The sequence below is a fragment of the Scomber scombrus genome, chromosome 10, assembly GCF_963691925.1.
Source record: "Scomber scombrus chromosome 10, fScoSco1.1, whole genome shotgun sequence".
In the NCBI taxonomy this organism is placed as follows: domain Eukaryota; kingdom Metazoa; phylum Chordata; class Actinopteri; order Scombriformes; family Scombridae; genus Scomber; species Scomber scombrus.
In genome coordinates, this window is record NC_084979.1 from 14,397,035 (window position 1) to 14,418,742 (window position 21,708).

General features: G+C 39.7%; 2 protein-coding genes across 2 annotated transcripts; both read left to right on the top strand.

Moving 5' to 3' along the window:
* Positions 1-978: 978 nt before the first annotated feature.
* ahcyl1 (adenosylhomocysteinase-like 1) lies at positions 979-15,472 on the top strand. Its single transcript, XM_062426806.1, is given in 19 exon segments — positions 979-1,047; positions 1,049-1,129; positions 1,131-1,172; positions 8,157-8,271; positions 8,636-8,779; positions 9,568-9,668; positions 9,760-9,862; positions 10,706-10,800; positions 10,912-11,018; positions 11,902-12,018; positions 12,139-12,202; positions 12,346-12,434; positions 12,603-12,673; positions 12,959-13,053; positions 13,147-13,245; positions 13,542-13,610; positions 13,825-13,903; positions 14,121-14,241; positions 14,348-15,472. Coding segments are annotated over 19 exon segments (1,668 nt in total). The 3' UTR covers positions 14,355-15,472.
* Positions 15,473-16,034: 562 nt separating this feature from the next.
* On the top strand, positions 16,035-18,597 carry hspa1b (heat shock protein family A (Hsp70) member 1B). Its single transcript, XM_062426485.1, has 2 exons — positions 16,035-16,057; positions 16,647-18,597. The coding sequence occupies exon 2, from the start codon at positions 16,669-16,671 to the stop codon at positions 18,586-18,588; it is 1,920 nt and encodes a 639-aa protein (XP_062282469.1). The 5' UTR covers positions 16,035-16,057; positions 16,647-16,668; the 3' UTR covers positions 18,589-18,597.
* Positions 18,598-21,708: the final 3,111 nt, after the last annotated feature.

Consider the following 21,708-nt stretch of genomic DNA (forward strand, 5'->3'; position numbering starts at 1 on the left):
TCTTGGATGTAATAGAATAAATGTATAAAATAGAATAAAACTAAAGTGCACATGTCCAGTATCTTTCATTAGTAGATCAATCTGAGCAAATTGTAATACAATGGTTAAATTAGTTCCAAAAATGTGTGTTTACATATTGGAAGGGCTGCATCTAGTATAACCAGACAATTTAATAATATACTGGACGACATATCTGTGTTTTTCCCCCCTGAAATCCACCTCTCAGGTTAAACACTGTCCCAAGCAAGCTCCACCAATCAGACGCTGCAGATTATAGACATCAGTACCACAGTCAGCCAATCATAGCTCGGGAGGCGGGATTTGTACTCAGCTTCGTAAGAGACCTTACCCAGAGCAACGGCGCAACCATGGAAACCACATTCCGGTAGTCGCTTGCAAGTAACGCGAGTAACGAGTCAATATAAAATAATGTACATAGTTTTAAGGTAACGAGTAACGAGCCCCAGCCCTTTACATGTCCTTTTCCCCACCAGCGCGAACTGGATAATCACCGTCTCCACATTACCCACTTGTTCAGGTGACAGGCTCAACACAACCGCCCCCCCTCCCCCTCGGTGATGTTGCTGTCTGTGGATGACAGCAGACCCAGAGGACAGGAACAAGTCGCTGTAGCAGCTCTTGTAGAAAGTAGTGGACAGAAAACGGGCTAATCTCCATTCAAGCAGGCTACTTACTGCTCCGCATCGTGCTTCATTGTCGGTTCGGTTATTTAAAGCCAGGAAGCTTAGCCAAGAGAGCAAGAAAGCGACGGGATAAAGCTAACTATCAATTCTCTCTCTCTCTCTCTTCTCTCTCTCTCTCTCTCTCTCTCATCTCTCTCCCTCTCTCTCTCTCGTCTCCTCTCTCTCTCTCTCTCTTCTCTCTCTCTCTCTCTCTCTCTCCTCTCTCTCTCTTCTCTCTCTCTCTCTCTCTTCTCTCTCTACGCCCCTGCTAACAGCTCAACACTACCTGGATGCAATGACCGACTCGGTTGTAGACAGCAAGGCGGAGGTTAAACAAGCCACAAAATATGTCAAAGAGACCGAAAAACGTTGCGGAGAAATATTCCGCGTTGACTGTCAGCAAGAACAGCAGCGACGTGAACATGAACGTCGGGGAAATGCCCTCTGCAGCTTTCATCCGCCGTCCCCACTCTGAAATCCGTCAAGAAGGTAAGAAAACGTGATCCCCACCATCAGTCACTGTCACCGGGCCAGAGGCTGTGTGTCCCGTGTTCAGACATATGGATAAATCGGTACGCGTTGTACTGCAGTGAAGTGCTTCACCAAGGCAAGGCAATCGGATGTAGCGTTATGTCTATCATGTATTCACAAGGCAGCATCTGCATTTTTCAGCCTCAAGCTGACAGCACTGAGGACGATATAGCTTTAATGTATGCATGCATGTGATGCTGCAGTATCACATGTAACTTTACTGTATGTTACCGGGCCTGCTACTGAGGGATTACCCCATCCCAGGCCCTGCTCTGCTAAATGAGAAATAATCTGATCTAAAATGTATTTAAAATAATCAGAGAAGGTAGGCCTCCTATGTTGTATTTGTCTAAACATAGCTGATCCCAATGTGATTACGGGAGGTAAAAAACATATAATTACAAAGAAAGGATTATTGTGTAAAATCTGCCTTCCTGTTTATTTAAATCTTAATGTGTACATCATGCCCAACATCCTGCAGGGCAGGGAACAACTAAAAGCCAAGTTGAGCTCTTAAACCTCTCATTCAAGACCTCTGCAAAGTAAAGAAATACTGTAAAGGGGCTGACAGACTGCCTTAGCCTAGGCAGGGGAGTGTGAGGTATTAAATGAGGTGTAGGCTGTTCTGGGGAAATCCAATCCAGCATGAACTGCAGTCACAAAACCTTTGAATTATTTGAAGGTCCACAGGGCGGTGGAAATTTAATTTTGTAAAAGTCAATCATGTCTGTATGGTGACAAGGGAGGGCATGCCTGTGTTTGTGATGCCACTCTTGAATTTGTTCAGCAGTGCTCAGCGTGTGTGGGCATCAGCCGGCCGTCAGTCGTGGGAACAGCATGATAAAAATGTATTAGCAGCACAAGGTGCACCTGTGAGGAAAAGGCCTTGAATTTCTTGGCTGTTATACAACGCCACAGAAGATTCATCAGACCCAATGGCTCCCTTGAGATGGCTGCTCATATCATTACTGATCCACCACCGTGTATAACAGGTGGCAACACACAGCGGATAAACACTGAGCGGACAGAGGACTGAAGGCGTCTTTCAGGTTTCTCAGATGTTGTAAAGAAAACTCCAATTACTTCTTTATCTACGTTGCTCAGGGGTTTGTTAGTCTTTAATCTGATTATACTGATATTTGTGACGCCTGTGGTGAACACTTTTTTGCCAAGACTGTGTCACAGAGGTTTTAATTAAACTCTATATTATGTCAAACTAGGCAACTCCATTGTGAAGGATTTCTTTATCCCTCAAGGTGACCTTTGACTTGTGACACCTGTCCTCACTGGTGCACTTTTAAAAAATCAAGACATTAAAGGTAGGGAGTATAGTAGTGCATAAAGTATGTCAGCAGATATCCAAAAAGAAATATCAGTACATAACTGTTAAATTAGCTGCATTTTAATGATAACATATTTGGTCCTTATAAATAAATGTTAATTCCCAGCCTCAGTAATTCGATATCTATCAGGCTCTACATTAAATAATCACTGCAACCTCTTCTGTGGCACAGACAGCTGAACTTCAAGTTACTCTTGATGCTCTGTGTTTGACAGACAGTACACTGATCGTGATTTTGTGGCCTCATTACATCATTTGGGATGTTTGTAGTATCTTTCTACTTCTGTAAGCAAGCATATTTTATCTTTAAAAAAACAACAACTCACTATTGAGATGGAGACTGTCAGACCTCTGTTTAACACTGACACATTGCCAGCTGGGGTTCAGATTAACATGACTCATTTGTCTTGTTAAATTATGCAGTGGCAGAGGAGAACAACTAAACAACAAGCAGAACATCACCGTCTGTGACTCAAAGACACCAAACAAAAATATTAACTTTAGCACCTGTGATAGAGTCAATAAAACCTGAGAATCATGAGCTGGCATTTACTGGAGGGCTCTCACGTTAATGTAGGATTATATCTGTTATTTTTTAGCGTCAAAGTGTGCCTGCAAGGGTTGGACAAAATGATCAGACTAGTAAAAATATCAATTTTTCCCAGCAGCGGGGCTCGTAGACTTCAGTATATTACCTCGGACCCCCGTCTGACGAGGCAATAACATGTGGACTCTGAGCCGCCTCAGGGAGCCTGATTGAAAACATATTGGATGGTAGGAATGTGCAGCGTGCTTATGAAAACAAAGCTGTGTCTTACGAATAAATGTGAGAGCCCAGTGTCAAACTGAGCCGACTGTTTGCATAAAAAAAAAAGAATTGAGCAAAATAAATACTGCAAATGATTGAAAAAATAAACCCAAACAAATGAATATCCCAAACAGTATCAAACATGAAAAATTAGAGTTGGGATGTCTGTCGCATTGGCACATAATCAACTGGAAAGGTGCAAAACAATAATTTCTACTGTGTATGTGTTTTGTGTACGTGTGTGTGTGTGTGGGCGGGTGAGTCAAAGAGCGACACTACTCTGCCTCCTCTCTCTTTGAATCCATACAGTAGTTACACAATATGCCCCCCCAGGACTTGCTCACTATGAATTTGTTCATGCATCATCATTTCTATCTGATCCCTGCAAGCTGTTTTACAACGATCCACAAAAGCTTTCATACCTTATTTTCGCCTTCTCATCGTTCCTGTCTCAACATCGAGTTTCATGAAGGTCAAATGCAGTTTACATGAAGGTGTGAAAACATACAATAGATGATGTGACAACCCCCCTGATGTTTGGGTTGTTTTTAAAAATGAAAACTAGCACAGAGATAGATTCAGAATTTATATTTAAAGCCCTGATGTTTAGGATTTTAACATTTCTGACTTTGATGCCTCCTACTGGTCAGATTGAACCTGGATTATTTTTTTAAATGATTAGGCTGAAAGTCTGACGTAGACTGTGTTTTTTCTACAAACAAGAGCTTATGATACAAGAAAATTTAGGAAGATTCAGTTTTCCATAGTCTACACAAGCAAAGTACTGTGTTTGTCCCTCAGTGTGACCCATATAAACATTGGGGGGAGAGTCACCATAAACTGAGAAATATAACACATCCATACTGACTAGTTTCATCGTTTTCTGCTGTCTTCTCAGCCTTTACGACCTCTCTCGTTTCTGCCTTTCTTTAATTCTCATTTAACAGTTTAAGAAACAAAATGATACTGTTGGTGAATCATTCTTGTATTCCCTCGTGGTTGTTTTATTATATGTGATTATCTGTTACCTTGATCATCAAATTGGAGGAGGCGTATGGTCTTAAGTAGAAGGTATAGATTGTACTAAAGGTCACATAGTTCTGGACGAGGGATTAGAACACTGTATGTTTTTTTCACAACACTGTAATCCTTCATGCATGCGTTGATCTAAACAGGCGCCATTCTCAGACCAGAGGAAGTACAATGATTTTTAGTAAGTACATCTTTCTGAAGAACTTCACCTCTTTGACTTTTAGCTTCTTTTCTTTCTTTTTTTACAGTTAATGCACCATTATAGAAAAATACATCAGACTTTCTGTCTTTGACTTGTTGGATGGGACTCACCTAGTGGGCCATTAGTCTATTTTCACGCCCTGATGTTTAGACAAAGATCTACTGTACGTGGATCAGACTCTATGTCTATTCAGTCAGATGGCGCTCCAGAGCACTCGTGTTTTGTGTGGGTAAGTAGGTAATGTCGCCTTATGCCAGGCCCTGATTGAGCCTTTACTCTGCAGACTGACTGTCACACCACAGCTTAAGTCTGTGACCTGGCCTGCTATCTAGGAGAGAAAGGGTATTTTTAGCTGTAGGATGGGACTGGATGGGCCGCTTATTGATGCAGATGAAGGCTAATGGAAACAGGGTTTAATTCCTCTTCTCAATCCCCTTTTATTTAGTAGTCCAAATCAGGAGTACAGCCTGAAAGTAAAAGCTGAAGCATATGTCTTTTTTAGCAAGCATGTTTTTTTGTGTGTACCTTTTTCTTGTTTGTGCATATACGTACCAGACTTTTTTCTGTCTTTACAATTTGTTCCTGCATTTGCTCTCAGCCCGTTAAAAAAATTAGCCATATGATACAACCTACTGACTTTAGCAGCTGGTTGTCAAGGGCAAAACCGGAGAGTGCAAGAGAGCGAGAGAGAGGCTCAGTTAGAATCAACCTCCCCTTTCTCTCCAGGCCTCTCGCTCATTCTCTCCCTCTCTCTCCAGGTTGGCCATTAGAAATCACGATAATAGGTGGGAACCTCCCCCTGGCTCTGCCTGGGAGTGTTCTGGGATAATAGCATCAGGGACACCTAGTACCATCACACAGAGGACACACAGGCAAAGGGAAGTAGGCTGGAAAACTGGAGAGACCAGGCAGTGACAGGCAGCCATGGCACACAAACATGGGCACGGGAGAGAAAGGGTAAGTCGCTACCAATGCATCACCAGGAAGGTACTGCATATCCCACACACGCAGATGTGCTGGAGTTGCTGCAGGCATGTCACAAGTTTTTTGTAGTTGAGCAGATTTTTTTTTTTGTCTTATCCAACAGTGTGGTGCACACAGAAAGGTTGTCTTTCACCTGTAACAAAGATGTTTCACTGAAATGCAGTTAGAAGTGAAATCTCCTCCTCAAAAGGCCGTGGTTACTCACACCGTTCACCTCTGAGGTGGTTACTGTGAAAGAGAAGCAAAAACAGAGTGCCGTCTTAAGTAACACTGAGTAATTCATCATTAATCAGATTAACCTCTTGTTATCCCTGATGCTGTAACCAAAAGAGAAGGATTATTTGATTTGATGTGTATGAATTGAGGGAAGAACAGTGCAGACATTCAAAGGACTGTACAAAAAAACCCTCTGCTGGATCCTCAAGAGTCCAAACTGATTGAAACTTGCTATTTTGCAAGTATGTGAGATAGAGCACGCTGTCAATTGTGAAAACAGAGACATGCAGAGATCTGCTCAGCTCACACCGTCTCACAAGCTTCTTGAGTTTCTCCAAACTGACACAGTAGATTGTTGAAACCCAGGTGTCACTGCCCTTGGAAAGAGACTGTGTGTAAGCACTTAACTGTTTTCAGCCACAGTTACTGAACTTTTAAATTAATTTCTAATTTGTAATCATAACAGTTATCATGAGATTTTTCAAGTTTTAGTCTAATACAAAGCAGTATCGCTGTCTTAAGGTAAGGTGCTAGCTGTTAAGGTGCTAGCTATATGAACCTCACTTAATCAGCCTCGGCTTGACTAAATGTTGCTCATGTTTTTGTGGCAACTATCAAGTAACTGAGTCAACTGAGTTATGTCAGTTTCACCCAACTGTGAATCTAAACTCAGAAAACTATCCTCTCAGCAACCTGTTGGACTGTGGAAAATATTTATAATTGCTTTAATGTTATGTCAATAAACAAACTCTTCAGTGTCGTCATCAAACTATACCTTTAAGATATAGCTGTAGGTGCATATGTGCAGTGAACATCACACTCAAATGTTACCCAACTCACTGTTGTTAGTCTGGCTTTTATGTCTTCCCGGATTTATCATCCGTGTGTTGTGTCAACTCTGCTGGCCTGCACACGTTAGTTTTTAGTCCAAACACTTACTATGGACATCTAAAATAAGAGGACAAGGAAATCCCACATTGCCACAATGAAAGAAGATGAATGAAGGTTGCAGATCAACCAGCTGACTACCCCCGCTTCCCCTAAGTGTGTAGTAAGTTCCTCAGGGCTCATTCTAAGGTAACAAAAACACAACAGTTCTTACTTTCAGGTGATTATACACTAATTAAAACATACATGAATATTATATTCCATTTCTGTCAAGTCTGTTCTGTGTAGATTGCACTAAACTCTACACACTGCTCCTTTAAAGAAAGCACAAACTAAAATGACCAAGAAGTATAAAGTCTAATCAACACAGGCCTTTGACAATACTTTACCCATAAAAGCAAGAAGGAATGAATGCACAAAGGATGAAGTAATTGATATTGACAATGACATTGACATTGACATTAAGCATGTTGAAGTCTGTCACTCTTGACTGCATGATTTTTATGTCCTTTGACATTATACAATGTTGTGAGAAGCATCACAGTGTGAGTTGGATATGAGCCAACACATTTGCCACTAACCACCAAGAAATCTTTCTTGTAAAGCACAGAAAGTAAAATAAAATAAAATAAAACACTTCTGCATTCAGAGTGGGATTGTTCCTGAATATTTAATTATTGTCAGGATCAACATAGTTAGATTGTTCTGCTGGACTTTAACTAGTGACTTTCCCACTTATTGAAGGACCTCAGGGTTTGTTCTCTCTGATGTTGACGCTACTGTTGACTTGTGTACCACCAGTGCAGCCAGACTAATTCGGTGGATTTGTAGTCTGTAAATCTGAAATGGAGCTGAATTCATATCAGACACTGGCTTTTTTCAGTAGCTGTGTTTTTTAAATGGTATCAACCTCAGCTGTTATTAACAAAGATTGAACAGGAGAGACTTAAATATTCTATTAAAGGATAGTATAGAAAAAATAACCGATCTAGCTGTGTGCTGTTTCAGTTTATGTGCTTCCAGGTCTTTGATCTTGGGCTCTTTGAAGGGTTGGGTTGACATGATGAACCACACCTCCAACTGAAGCCTGTGTATTGGAACAAAGCATAAATCACAGAGCAGGAGGGAGCATCTAAAAATAGATGTCAGCTCCCTCTTCCTGATCCACCTGTGATTTACTGTAACAGGCTCAAGTGATTCACCTTTAAAAGGACGTTTTAATTGGCTAAAATAGCAAAATGTGTCCAAACTAACAGAGTGTGAGCACATTACCAAAAGAGTATAAATGAGTGTTATCGCTGCTAATGTGTCAGATGGTGCTTTTTGTTCCTCGCTCCTTGCTTCCCTGATGTCATTGTTGACACTCCATCAGTGCATACAGACAGAAACACAGCACAGGGTGACTAATGTTCGGATTTTGTTTGCTTTTTGTGTTCACATCATGCTCTTTTGTGTTTCGGTTCTCTCCAGATCCAGTTTGCGAACACAGAGGACAAACAGGAATTCAGCAAATACCCGACCAAGGCAGGCCGCCGCTCCCTCTCTCGGTCCATCTCGCAGTCGTCCACAGACAGCTACAGCTCAGGTACCGCTCACCTGAAAGTTTCATCTCAGTTTTAGGAGATGTTAGAGCACATGCTGTCCTCCTACAGACTGACAATGATTATAAACGACTGCTGTTGAGATTTAAGATCACTGTAAGCTCACAAATGGTTGATAATCTGTTCAAGTGCAACCATCAGCTTTTGGATTTAAGTATGTGGACTCAGCTCCTATAAGCAGGCATATTTGGAAAAAAATACATACACACTGCATACCGTTTCATACACACAGGAAACACAGATGAACAAGCTCCACCCCTCAAACAATGGATATGAATATACATTTCATAATTGTCATTTTTGTATTCTTCTCCACAATAGTGACCTTTTGTGTTCTCTATTTCCCAGCTGCATCCTACACCGACAGCTCCGATGATGAAACCTCCCCCCGGGACAAAGCCCAGGTCAACACCCCCGGCAGCAGTGACTTCTGTGTGAAGAACATCAAACAGGCCGAATTTGGCCGCCGCGAAATTGAAATAGCAGAACAAGGTATATCTGACCTTACTGGCACATTGTGGGCATTTCAAAGTTTAAAGATGTCTTTTCCATTTCTAAATATGGAACAATATAAAGAATAATCAGGGAAGCTTTTTTGATGATTCAGGAATTGCTAAAATGTGTTTATGGAATCACTGTTTCCTACTCAGAGAGGCAATTGTGTACATGCTGTATCAAAATAAAACTCTGGTTTCACAGGTTTCATGTGAATCTGTTGTGATACAGTCGCATACAGTAAGAGACTTGATATCATTATCACATGTACAAAAAGAGCATTGAGCTACCTGTCTTGACTTTGTTCCCTGATACATATGACATGGCATCTCTTTGGCTGCTTGAACAGTATTTGAGTCAGTGATTGATAAAGGTCCTTCTCCTGATTTCAAAACAAACCAAGAGCAGGGCTCATTCTCTCAGTTCTGTTCATCATTTGTTACTTTGCTTTATGAGAGACCTCCTCTACCAATTTTTGTATACTCACAAATCACCTCCTCTCTCTTCTGTTTCTCGGGCTGTTTACATTGCCTGTGTGACTGATAAGTAAGTGTGAGTGCTTGTTAAGTGTTCTTCAGGCTCAAGCCTGGGCAGCGACAGCTGTTGCTGACATTTTTGCTTAATCAGTCTCCATTTTAGAGCCTTTTACTTTACACCTACCATATAGAAATGGGTTGTTTTTGTATTCACAATGGTACATGATTCTTTCTGTCTCCCAAAACAAAACATGACCTTTATGTCCTTTCAACCTACAATAACTTGTGCACAATGCGTTTTCTCCCCAGACATGTCTGCCCTGATCTCCTTGAGGAAGAGAGCCCAGGGAGAGAAGCCACTGGCTGGGGCAAAGATAGTAGGCTGCACTCACATCACTGCTCAGACAGCGGTACGTCCTCTCACCCACTTCACCGCACATCACTGTAACTGTTATCACCCTCTCTTCTTTACCATCTGTATATTCCATCGTTCTCTCTTAGGTCCTGATTGAGACTCTGGTAGCCCTGGGGGCCCAGTGTCGCTGGACTGCCTGTAACATCTACTCCACTCAGAATGAGGTGGCTGCTGCTCTTGCTGAGACAGGTAAGATCCCCTCCTGTCGAATGTCGCTGCTAACATGTAAAACCTTTTCTTGCAACTAGGTGCTTTGCAACTGAATCTCATCAGAGTTGCTCTGTATCTATTGGATACAAAAACAATCAGCTGATATGTACTAAAGTCAGTTTACGAAACAGAGCAAAGAAGAACACATCACCACTATCAAGTTTTGTCATGGATAAAATGTATATATTTATGGCAGTGGATGGTATCTTGCATTACATAATGCGTAACTTCAGTGTTAATAACAGGATGAATTAACAGGTACATTTACCATTTTGGGTGACTACAATGCAGTAAAAATGTTGTTGCAAGTAGTTTTGATTGTGTTTGAATGACCTTACAGTACATTTTAATGAATCCTAATGCAACTTCAACTAAGGTTTCAACTAACGATTATTTTCATTATCAATTAATCTGTCGATTATTTAATTGATCAATCGATAAGTTGTTTAGTCTGTAAAATGTAAGATAATGGTGAAAAATCAATCACTGTTTCCCAAAACAACATCCTCAAATGTCTCTTTTGTCCCCATTACGAACGACGAATCAAATAAACCAAAGATATTTAATTAATTATCATAGAAAAACAAATAAACCAGAAAATATTAAAAAATTAAATACTTGGCAATTAATTGTCTGTCGATCGACTAATCGATTCATTGACTTATCATAGCTGCGCTCCTTGTAACTCAGCAGCAACTGATAGCGCATGTACCTCCACTGTGTAATGTGTGCTAATGGACCTGTTGCTCATGCAGCCAACCAGTCCTCTCCTCCTCTGCTTGCTGTCTTTGCCATTAGCAGTGTGTGTTTTGTTTGCTGCAGGGGTGCCTGTGTTTGCATGGAAGGGTGAGTCAGAGGACGACTTCTGGTGGTGCATCGATCGCTGTGTCAACACTGAGGGCTGGCAGGCCAATATGGTATCAGCCTAACAATCCCATGATAAACTTAACACCTGTCCTCTGTGTGTTCTCTGCTCTACTGTTCTATCATTGTCTTTATTTTAGAGGTTACCTCTGATTTGTTCTTAGATTTTGGATGATGGTGGAGACTTGACCCACTGGGTTTACAAGAAGTACCCCAGTGTCTTCAAGAAGGTCCGGGGCATCGTAGAGGAGAGTGTTACTGGAGTACATAGGTGAGATGGGGATTAGATTTGATGGGTTTGGGGATTTTAAAGGAAGCAGAGAATTAAAAAAAACAAACATTTTTAGTACAATCTGTGTCTGTAGTTTGGCCACCACTCCTGTCTCTTTTTTACTGCTCATAGACACCAAAATGTATTGATTTTGATCCCTGACACCCTTTTTGACAGCCCTTAATGGACTATAAATAATAAGGATTGTGATAATATTTCTTTATTCATTGATATTGGTCAAATCTTTGGAGTTATGTAATGGTTAATTTATGCTGTAGGATAGCCTTTTGTGATTTTTAACATTGTTCATCTTGCCTTATTTAAAAATGATTTAGCATCTTTCATCTTTCACTGATTCACCTTCTCTTTGAGCAAATATGATTTGGCCTCTTTATTGATCTTTGGAGTGCTGATTTGCCAGACTTTATTTATAGCAAGCAAACTTTGTTATTCAACCTAATAAGATCCATTATTGTAGCAGTGATGAAGCTGTTTTTAAAGACCTTTCCTATGAGGTGTTTACATGTTTTTGTCCTCTAGATCCAGCTGAGCTGGAAGCAATCCAAGCTTTCTGATGTATACTGTGTCAGCACAAACAGTATCAAAGGCAGTAATATAAGTCATATTAGTATTAATACACAATGACACCATAGATTTAAAAGATCACTGGCCTGATTTGACCAGAGCCTGTTTGAAAAACATGAGAGAGCTCATCTGCCGGTCTCAACAGCTGTATGTACATGTGCATCTCCCAATGTGATCAATTAGCCAGATGGTTCGGAAAGTCTAAGGTCACACAGGATTGCAGCTCAGTGTCGTGTGTGGATATGTGCATGTGTGTGCAAATCTCTGCCTGAACATGCTTCCCACTGTGTCCTCTCAGATTGTACCAACTGTCTAAGGCTGGCAAGCTGTGTGTCCCTGCCATGAATGTGAACGACTCTGTCACCAAGCAGAAATTTGACAACCTTTACTGCTGCCGTGAATCTATCCTGGATGGGTGAGGAGAATGCATCTTCCAGTACCTCAAAACACAAATCTATCCATTGTTGCTTGCTACTGTTTCTCTTTTGTAAAGACTCTGTATTTGAAAGAGTGTTGTTTTGCTTGTCTGTGCCAGCTTGAAGAGGACCACAGATATAATGTTTGGAGGCAAACAAGTCATTGTGTGTGGTTACGGAGAGGTGATTCATTCTCTGATTTTGAAAACATTCTCACATTCTCATTCTCGCATGACTCAGTTTTCAACAGGTGTAGCAGACCTGTTTTCATGTGTTAAGTATGTATGCAAGACTAATGTTGTTTTTCACTGCCTCCTGGTCTGTAGGTGGGGAAAGGCTGCTGCACTGCTCTTAAGGCCCTCGGAGCCATTGTGTGCATCACAGAGATTGACCCTATCTGTGCCCTGCAGGCATGGTGAGTGACTAACCGTTCCCATTCAATGCTGTTACATCAGTAATTGTGTTTACAGTGCATCAGAATACCTGTGATGCTAGGAGGACAATACATTATTATATTTAATTTGCTATCACTCTGTTTTTACTGCTTAATTAAATAAAAATATCTCTTTGTGTATTCATGCAGCATGGACGGGTTCCGAGTGGTCAAGCTGAGTGAGGTCATCCGGCAGATGGACGTGGTGATAACGTGCACTGGTAATGTACCCCATGCAGTCATATGCATTACTTCTGCTTTTATAATCACATTATTTCTAGCATATACGTGCATGCTTGATTTAAATATCAAAGCTAGACTTTTCATCTAAATGTTAGAATATGCTTTTTGGTCCATATGCAGGTAACAGTAATCATAATTGCATGCAGTTATAAGCCTAAGTCTAACAGTATAACAGAAACCCTAACCCACCCTCTACAATCATGAATGACATCAGTGACTCTGTTTACATCATATCACTGTTGTTGTGTTGTTGTTAAATGTAGGCAACAAGAATGTTGTTACCAGAGAACAGCTCGACCGAATGAAGAATGGCTGCATCGTCTGTAATATGGGACATTCCAACACTGAGATTGATGTGGTAATGTGTTTGATTTATTTATTTTTGTATGTACATTATTCATATCTTGTTTGTCATTCAGTTGTAGGACTGACCTGTCTTTTATGTCCTTAGGCGAGTCTGCGCAGTCCTGAGCTCACTTGGGAGAGGGTGCGCTCTCAGGTTGACCATATCATCTGGCCTGATGGAAAGAGAGTTGTCCTACTGGCAGAGGTAATGTCGCTCTGCAGGTCTATATCCAACACCACACTTAATCCTAGACAAATCACTCAACCTATAGAATCAGACTCAATCTTTCAGTTATTTAAGTATTTGTAACATTTCACAATTGTGAAATATTGTGGTGTTTAAAATGATGATGATATCTCTGTGTTATCTTATAATTGTATCCTGTGGGTCAGTTAAACCTGGTGGAAAATTCAAGAATAATAAGTCCTATAAGTGTCTTAGCCTGTCACAGCTGTTTGACCCCACAGCTAACAGCTACTGTGGCTCCTGTTATTTCTCAGGGTCGCCTCCTAAACCTGAGTTGCTCCACAGTGCCTACGTTTGTGTTGTCAATCACTGCTACAACTCAGGTTAGTAGTTTCATCCTCTTTGTCTAGCCAAGAAGGGAACATACTTTCTGTTGCTGCTTTAATGCTCCTCCACTCATACTTCAGAACAGATGCTTGTGGTATCAAGGCAGCAGAAGGACAGTTTTCCTTTTCAGTACACCAAATTGCTGTTCTGCAGTCAAATGAAGTTTCCTTGTGAGTCTTTCAGCCATTGTTTGGTTTGTCTTGTCTGTAGGCTCTGGCCCTTATTGAGTTATTCAATGCTCCAGAAGGGCGTTACAAACAGGACGTGTATCTTCTGCCCAAGAAAATGGGTAAGAGCTGACTCTGTTTACAAAAAAACTGTTTTTTAGATCACAGATTTATTAAAAATGATCATAGAAAGAAGAAGAGATGCTGTAGCCAAAGCTTACCTCACTTGTGTTACTCATTGATGCCACCTTGTGATTTTGCCTAAAAATTGCATCATCCAGCAAAACAAAAATGGTGCACACTACAAAATTTGGACTGCAATCTGTCTCTTTCCTCCAGACGAGTATGTGGCCAGTTTGCACCTTCCAAACTTTGACGCCCACCTGACAGAGCTGTCTGACGAGCAGGCCAAGTACATGGGCCTCAACAAGAATGGCCCCTTCAAACCTAACTACTACAGGTTGGTCTCACCCAGCTGTATATCTTTTATTATCCATCATCCTTTATGTGCAGTAATATGCAGTTTTAATTTACATGTGAATAGTAACATTTTATTTTGTTCACAGGTATTAATGAGAGCGCCTGTGGTGTGATCTTCGACACAGAGTTGCCCTGGGATAAACAGATATCTATTTTATTTTCTAAATTGCTACAAAAACGGAGGAATTATTTTACTTATGCTGAATGTAACTTATTAAAAGCACTTCAGACATAGTGTTACATATGAAAAATAAGAGTAAGATGTGTAGGAAACATATGACATACAACCAACTAGCTTTTTACCTTTGTCGTGTCACGTGTTTAAACAAAAGCCTGCTTGCATGCTTTCATGTGTATGTACTTATTTAGTTGCTACTGCTTATGTTACTAGATCACAGACTTGTTGATTTGTTTGTTTACCCTATTTACGCACAGTGCCAAATGAAGGCTACAAGAATGGAAAAGAAAATAACATTAATGTTTTTGTCAATGGCATTCATATTTTATGAATACATTCCATGCAATTTGGGCTGAGCCAAACCAATCTCTGTGTAACAATGTACATTATTTTAGATTTGTTTTATATGCGTTAAATAATCTATTAGAATGGTATCTGCATACATGCCCTAAAAGGTAACATCCAGTCATCCTTTTTTATTACACAGATAATATATCACACTTATAAACAATATGAACCAGTGTTGTTTATTTTAAGAAGTGGGTTTGGCCTGTGAAAGGCAGAGTCCATTTTAAAAACTTGACTCAGAGGAGAAATCTCAGACGAATGTGTGGTGTTGGCATTCAACACTCACCCTAAATGATCAGCACTTCTGAAAAAATGGAAAGCAAAGTTTAATGTGCAAACGACAGATTGAGATATGTTATGTCTCAGTTTATGTTAAAGATAACAGGTGGTTTGTATTCCTAAAAAGGAAATATGGTTGAGAGGGAGCCTGTAAAACATTTTCAAACTACAATAACTTTTCTCATTAAATACCAAGTTTCCATTTGCTCACTCCAGCTGAGGTCTGTCTCACTGGTTGGTTTTAAAGTGTTTGGACTGGATAATATCTTTAAGGCCATGGTATGAATGTGCCTTTTAAATCATTCACAACAAGTAAATATCAACACTGACCTTAATTACATAAACATTCCTTTTTTGTAAAACCACATCGATTAGTGGTACATTTAATGTCTTCCTTCTACTGCTTCTGGTATTAATTGTAATGTATGAGCTGTATGTTCAGAAAATGTTAGATTTTATGTTTGCCATATGAATGTCACTGTCTTAATTTGATCCAGTGGGATCACCTAAAATAATATTCATGTTATCAAAAATGCATAAGTGTATACTATATAAAAGAATGCATTAAATCAAGCAATAAAGCAAGTTCTTTTAACAGAGAAAACTTTATTACATTATTTGGGGAATAAAGTTCACATTGATGCCTGGTAACACTTCCACATACCTCCCTGAATGTGCCTTCCTACTACATTGCATTCCTTCTCAGTCAGCCCTGCTGGCTGAGCATCAAACTGCTGTCCCCCACTGGAATATTCACCAGCTCTCTCGCGCTCCAGGCCAGCTGAATTAGTTGCTAATATTAACAGTCGAGTCACTGAGCTTGGACAGGAGGCCAGGCTGGGATCATTCTGGAAATCTGGTTGTAACTATATAAGCAATGGACCCGAGTCAGTCCTGGCATGAGATTCAGAAGAACACACAGGAAACTACTGAAGGGGACTCTGCTGAGATCTTCCAACTCTTTTGAGCAACGGAGAGATTAAAACTGAAAGTAAGTTGCAATTTATTATCTGATGACGGTTAAATATATTTGAATGTAAACATCAGTGTATACTTTCGTATGTCTTGATGTATATGATGTATGAAGGTGTAGGCATTATTTTGCTCCGCTCCTCCACTAATATATTTGAATTAAATACTAAAATAAGATATCTAAATTAAATATTTTAATGAATAAGAAATAAAAATAAAACATTTTAAACAAATGGCATAAAGTACATTAACATTTCATCATAGAAACAATGTTGAAATGACTTAAAGTATTTCGATAAGAAATAAATCTAATTTGGGGAATACATGAGTCAAATGGATATCAGTTAATATTTGTTTTACTGTTGAAGAGGGATAGCCACATTAAAATAAACTTGTGAAACAGATACCTTACCAGTGTGTAACTAGTGCAAGTAAGCTTCTTCACTCACAGATACAGTTTCCTTAACTGTATCTCTAACATATGACTGATAATTGAACATTTTAGAATCTTTTAATCTGTATTACAAATGTTGATTATCAAATGATTTTTAATAATTTCAATAGCAGTAATCAGGGGTTTTGCATTGATGTCTCCCTAGTTTTTCTAGGAACTCTAAAGCAACAAGCAAGATGTCCTCGGCTAAGGGAACCTCCATTGGCATTGATCTGGGCACCACCTACTCTTGCGTTGGCGTTTTCCAGCATGGCAAAGTGGAGATTATTGCCAACGATCAGGGCAATAGGACCACTCCCAGCTATGTGGCCTTTACTGACACAGAGAGGCTCATTGGAGATGCTGCCAAGAACCAGGTGGCTATGAACCCAACCAACACAATCTTTGATGCCAAACGGCTCATTGGAAGAAAGTTTAATGACCAGGTTGTCCAGTCTGACATGAAACTCTGGCCTTTCAAAGTGATCAGTGATAACGGAAAGCCAAAAGTCCAGGTGGACTATAAAGGTGAGACCAAGGCCTTTTATCCAGAGGAAATCTCCTCCATGGTCCTGGTTAAAATGAAGGAGATTGCTGAGGCCTACCTGGGACAGAAAGTGTCCAATGCAGTCATCACAGTTCCAGCATATTTTAATGACTCTCAAAGGCAAGCCACCAAGGATGCTGGGGTGATATCTGGGCTGAATATTCTGAGGATCATTAACGAGCCCACAGCAGCAGCCATCGCTTATGGTTTAGACAAAGGTAAAAGAGGAGAGCGCAATGTACTCATCTTTGATCTTGGTGGAGGCACCTTTGACGTGTCCATCCTGACAATTGAGGACGGCATATTTGAGGTGAAATCCACCGCAGGAGACACACACCTTGGTGGAGAGGACTTTGACAACAGGATGGTCAACCACTTTGTAGAGGAATTTAAAAGGAAACACAAGAAGGATATCAGCCAAAATAAGAGAGCAGTAAGGAGACTCCGTACAGCTTGTGAGAGAGCAAAGAGAACCCTTTCCTCCAGCACCCAGGCCAGCCTTGAGATCGACTCTCTGTTTGAGGGCATCGACTTCTACACTTCCATCACGAGGGCACGATTTGAGGAGCTCAACTCTGAGCTCTTCAGGGGAACACTGGAGCCAGTTGAGAAGGCCCTGCAAGATGCCAAGCTGGATAAGTCCAAGATCCATGAGATTGTCCTGGTTGGTGGCTCCACAAGAATTCCCAAAATCCAGAAGCTCTTGCAGGACTTCTTTAACGGTAGAGAACTGAACAAGAGCATCAATCCAGATGAAGCAGTAGCATATGGGGCAGCAGTCCAGGCTGCAATCCTCATGGGTGACACTTCAGAGAACGTTCAGGATCTTCTGCTGCTGGATGTGGCTCCACTGTCTCTGGGTATTGAAACTGCAGGTGGAGTTATGACATCTCTAATCAAACGCAACACTACCATCCCTACCAAACAGACCCAGATCTTCTCCACATACTCAGATAACCAACCAGGCGTCCTGATTCAGGTGTTCGAGGGTGAGAGGGCCATGACCAAGGACAACAACCTCCTGGGCAAGTTTGAGCTCTCGGGTATCCCCCCTGCTCCCCGTGGCGTACCACAAGTGGAGGTGACTTTCGACATCGATGCCAATGGCATTCTGAATGTGTCTGCCGTGGACAAAAGCACCGGCAAAGAAAACAAAATCACCATCACCAATGACAAGGGGCGCCTCAGCAAAGAGGAGATAGAGCGGATGGTACAGGACGCTGACAAGTACAAAGCTGAGGACAACATACAGAGGGACAAAATTGCAGCAAAGAACTCACTGGAGTCTTACGCCTACAACATGAAGAGCAGTGTCGAGGACGATAATATGAAAGGGAAGATTAGCGAGGCAGATAAAAAGATGGTCATTGACAAGTGCAACCAGACTATCTCCTGGCTTGAGAACAACCAGCTGGCCGAGAAAGATGAATATGAGCATCAACAGAAGGAACTAGAGAATATGTGCAAACCGATTGTGACCAAGCTGTATCAGGGAGCAGCACCATCAGGAGGCTGCGGCAGCCAGGCGGGCAGCAGCTCTAAGGGCCCCACTATTGAGGAAGTGGACTAAAACAAATAACTTAAAGTAAGGTCACTGTTTCATGTTTACCAAAATACTTAGACCATATCACTGTTGTTTGATACCACAAAGGCTGTAATTTCACAAAATGTTCAAACTTGTCATAATAAAAAAAATGCAACTGTCTTAATTTAACTTATTAGGATTTTAATATATGAAAAAGCTATTTTTGTACTTACTCACTCACTCACTCACTCACTCACTCACTCACTCACTCACTCACTCACTCACTCACTCACTCACTCACTCACTCACTCACTCACTCACTCACTCACTCACTCACTCACTCACTCACTTACTCACTCACTCACTCAGAAAACTGATCATGTTTGCATCACTATTTAATAAAACATAAAAAATGAAACACCTTTTAAAGCATGTGTTGATCTGACTGTTCTCCAGACTTTGCAGTTTATCTGACCAGAATTGTTTTTTCACTCAAAAATGGAACTGGTTTTTAATATGTAAAAAAACAGAGCATCTGTGACTCTTGTTTATTAATGAAGCTTTACTAATTACAGTACCATATTATTTATCTTCACCCAAGATACTTTGCTGGTACTCTTCTGAGTGATTTACATCAGGTTTTGATACTCTGGTGACTCCAGGAATCATTACCTTATTATTATTATTATGTTATTTTATTTTATTTCATTTAAACTTTTTTTTTTTTTTTTTTTAGCAAAGATGCTTATTTGGTATGTTCCCAGTATTTCAAACCTTGTTTTTTTCATGAATTTGTTGAATTTATTTGTCTTTGTTGGACTGTGACCTCAGTGTTTCTTTTCTTTTGTGTTTACTTGAATATGTTATATAATTTACATGTTTCTAACATAAAATAAACTTGCAGTACAAAAAAATTGCTATATTGTAACAATAAACAGCGACACAATTAAATATGACAAACACACGTATTGTGATTTTTTGAAATGCACAATATTCCCATATGGAAAAGATATAGATAAATCTTATAAAGTTTGTATTTCTTTTGTCTGAAACTTGTATGTAATGCATATGACAGTGAAACCAGAAATAAGATCCTTAGTAAATTTGTACAAAATTAAACTTGTATAATTTGGGTACTTATAAGAACAATATATGACAGTAATTCCACATACAATATCCTTAGTAGAAAAATGTAATATCAAACTTATATGAATTGGACAATAATCAGTGAAACTAAACACTTGTAAGTATTTTAGATTACACTTACAAGATTTACTTGTGGTGCCACAAATATGAGACAGACAAATAAAAAACAGAAAGAAAAAATGGCAATACTAACCCTTTTTACAAGACCAAGTTCATTATGACGGTGCTTTAAGAATTGTTGTACCACTGTACCACTATTCTTTTAGATTTTACATCGAAATACATAAATATTGATAACATGCATTACAAAATGTTTCACATAAGAATAAATGGACATTTAGTTCACTCTGATATGTGCAATTTCATTTGTTACATTGGTAAGTGTTGAGACATAAATGTTTCCTTTTCAGCTCAGAAACCCAAAATCAATAAGTGACAATCATTTAGTTAACATTCAATCATTTACAGTAATACGTATTCAGTAGCCAACATACAATTGAGCTGGACTGTGGACACTGCATGTACATACATGGTCTAACTATCTGAGTTGCATTTATGGCTTTGTGAATGCCTGTGGGAAAGTGGACAGTAGACATATAGCTCACTTGAGTTCTGATAAGAGAACATCTGGCTAACTTCTGCACTGTGCAATTGCCATATTTTCCTATGGCATATGAACACTTTACATACAGAAAACCTATATGTAATGGTATTTGTTCATATATGTAAAGGATATATAGGAAAAACTGTTAAAATTATATGTAACATGTATGGAAAACATACTTTGACATGCACTTTCCTTATATACCACATACATAGATTTCACATGATTCTTATGTAATTCTTTTTATTTTCTTGTATGTAAAGTGGCCACTTTCAAGAGTAAAACTTATAAGTCTTATATGATGCACAATACATAAAAAAAGTGAAGGTGATGGAAACTTCTTATAAGTTTTTTCCATTTCTTTTCCATATGGGTTTTGTGTAACCGTCATTGAATTTTTTGGGGAAAAAAATGTGTGTCATTTTCCCCAATGTTAATTTCTTCCATGCTTCTGGTGGAAAGGCTTTCCAGAGTGATTCCACCACAGGAACATGTATTATATGTGGAAGATTTTTTTTTGATATTATAGTGCTCTAAAATTGTGGAATGGCTGTTAAAATAATTTGACCAAGTATCCTCAAATTTTGCATGTGTTGCCTCAATAACATACATACTTTCCTAGCCTGATAATTTAAATGTTGTTTTACATCATTCAGTAATATAGTAATTAATCTATATTAATTACTAAATTAAAATTAATTAAAATTACTGAACAAATCAGACCGTGGTGGTGGTTCAGAGGATTTGGAAGCAGACTATCTCCTATCCAAGACTGCAGAAAAGCTCATTATCAAGATGATTAGTTGGGAGCTGTTCTAAAATGTATGAAAATGAAACCTGTGTGTGTGTGTGTGTGTGTGTGTGTGTGTGTGTGTGTGTGTGTGTGTGTGTGTGTGTGTGTGTTTTAACCTAATTATACACACTGCCGACTTCTTAAGCATTTTTCCTTGCTCAAGGCATGCTGGACTTTAATGGGAGTAAACAAGTAAGCAATTATTCACTTTTACTACTGAACGGCTCATTCAAGATGCTTGTTCAAAACACGTTGTTCAACTAATTATCCACCAGGTGGCAATATTACGACGTGCCAGCAACATCATGAATTTTCTTCACACACTAGAGAGGCCTCACAGCTACCTGTTGGATCTGACTTCCCAGCTGCTCAAACAATCCTCTGTGACTCCTGGAAATGACAATACAATAGGAAGTGGATCTCTCAGTAGACCCGTGGAGAACTCTGATGATGGTTTAGTATAATCCTAAAATAAAAAGTGAAGAAATTGTTTAATATAGCCTTTGCTTGTCGTGATGAGAAGCATCAACTGCAAATCTTTAGGACAGTGATTTGGGTACATCTTTTTTCCCTTTGTAATTTCTTAGACACAAAAAACGAATTTATGTTTCCACTAAAAGCA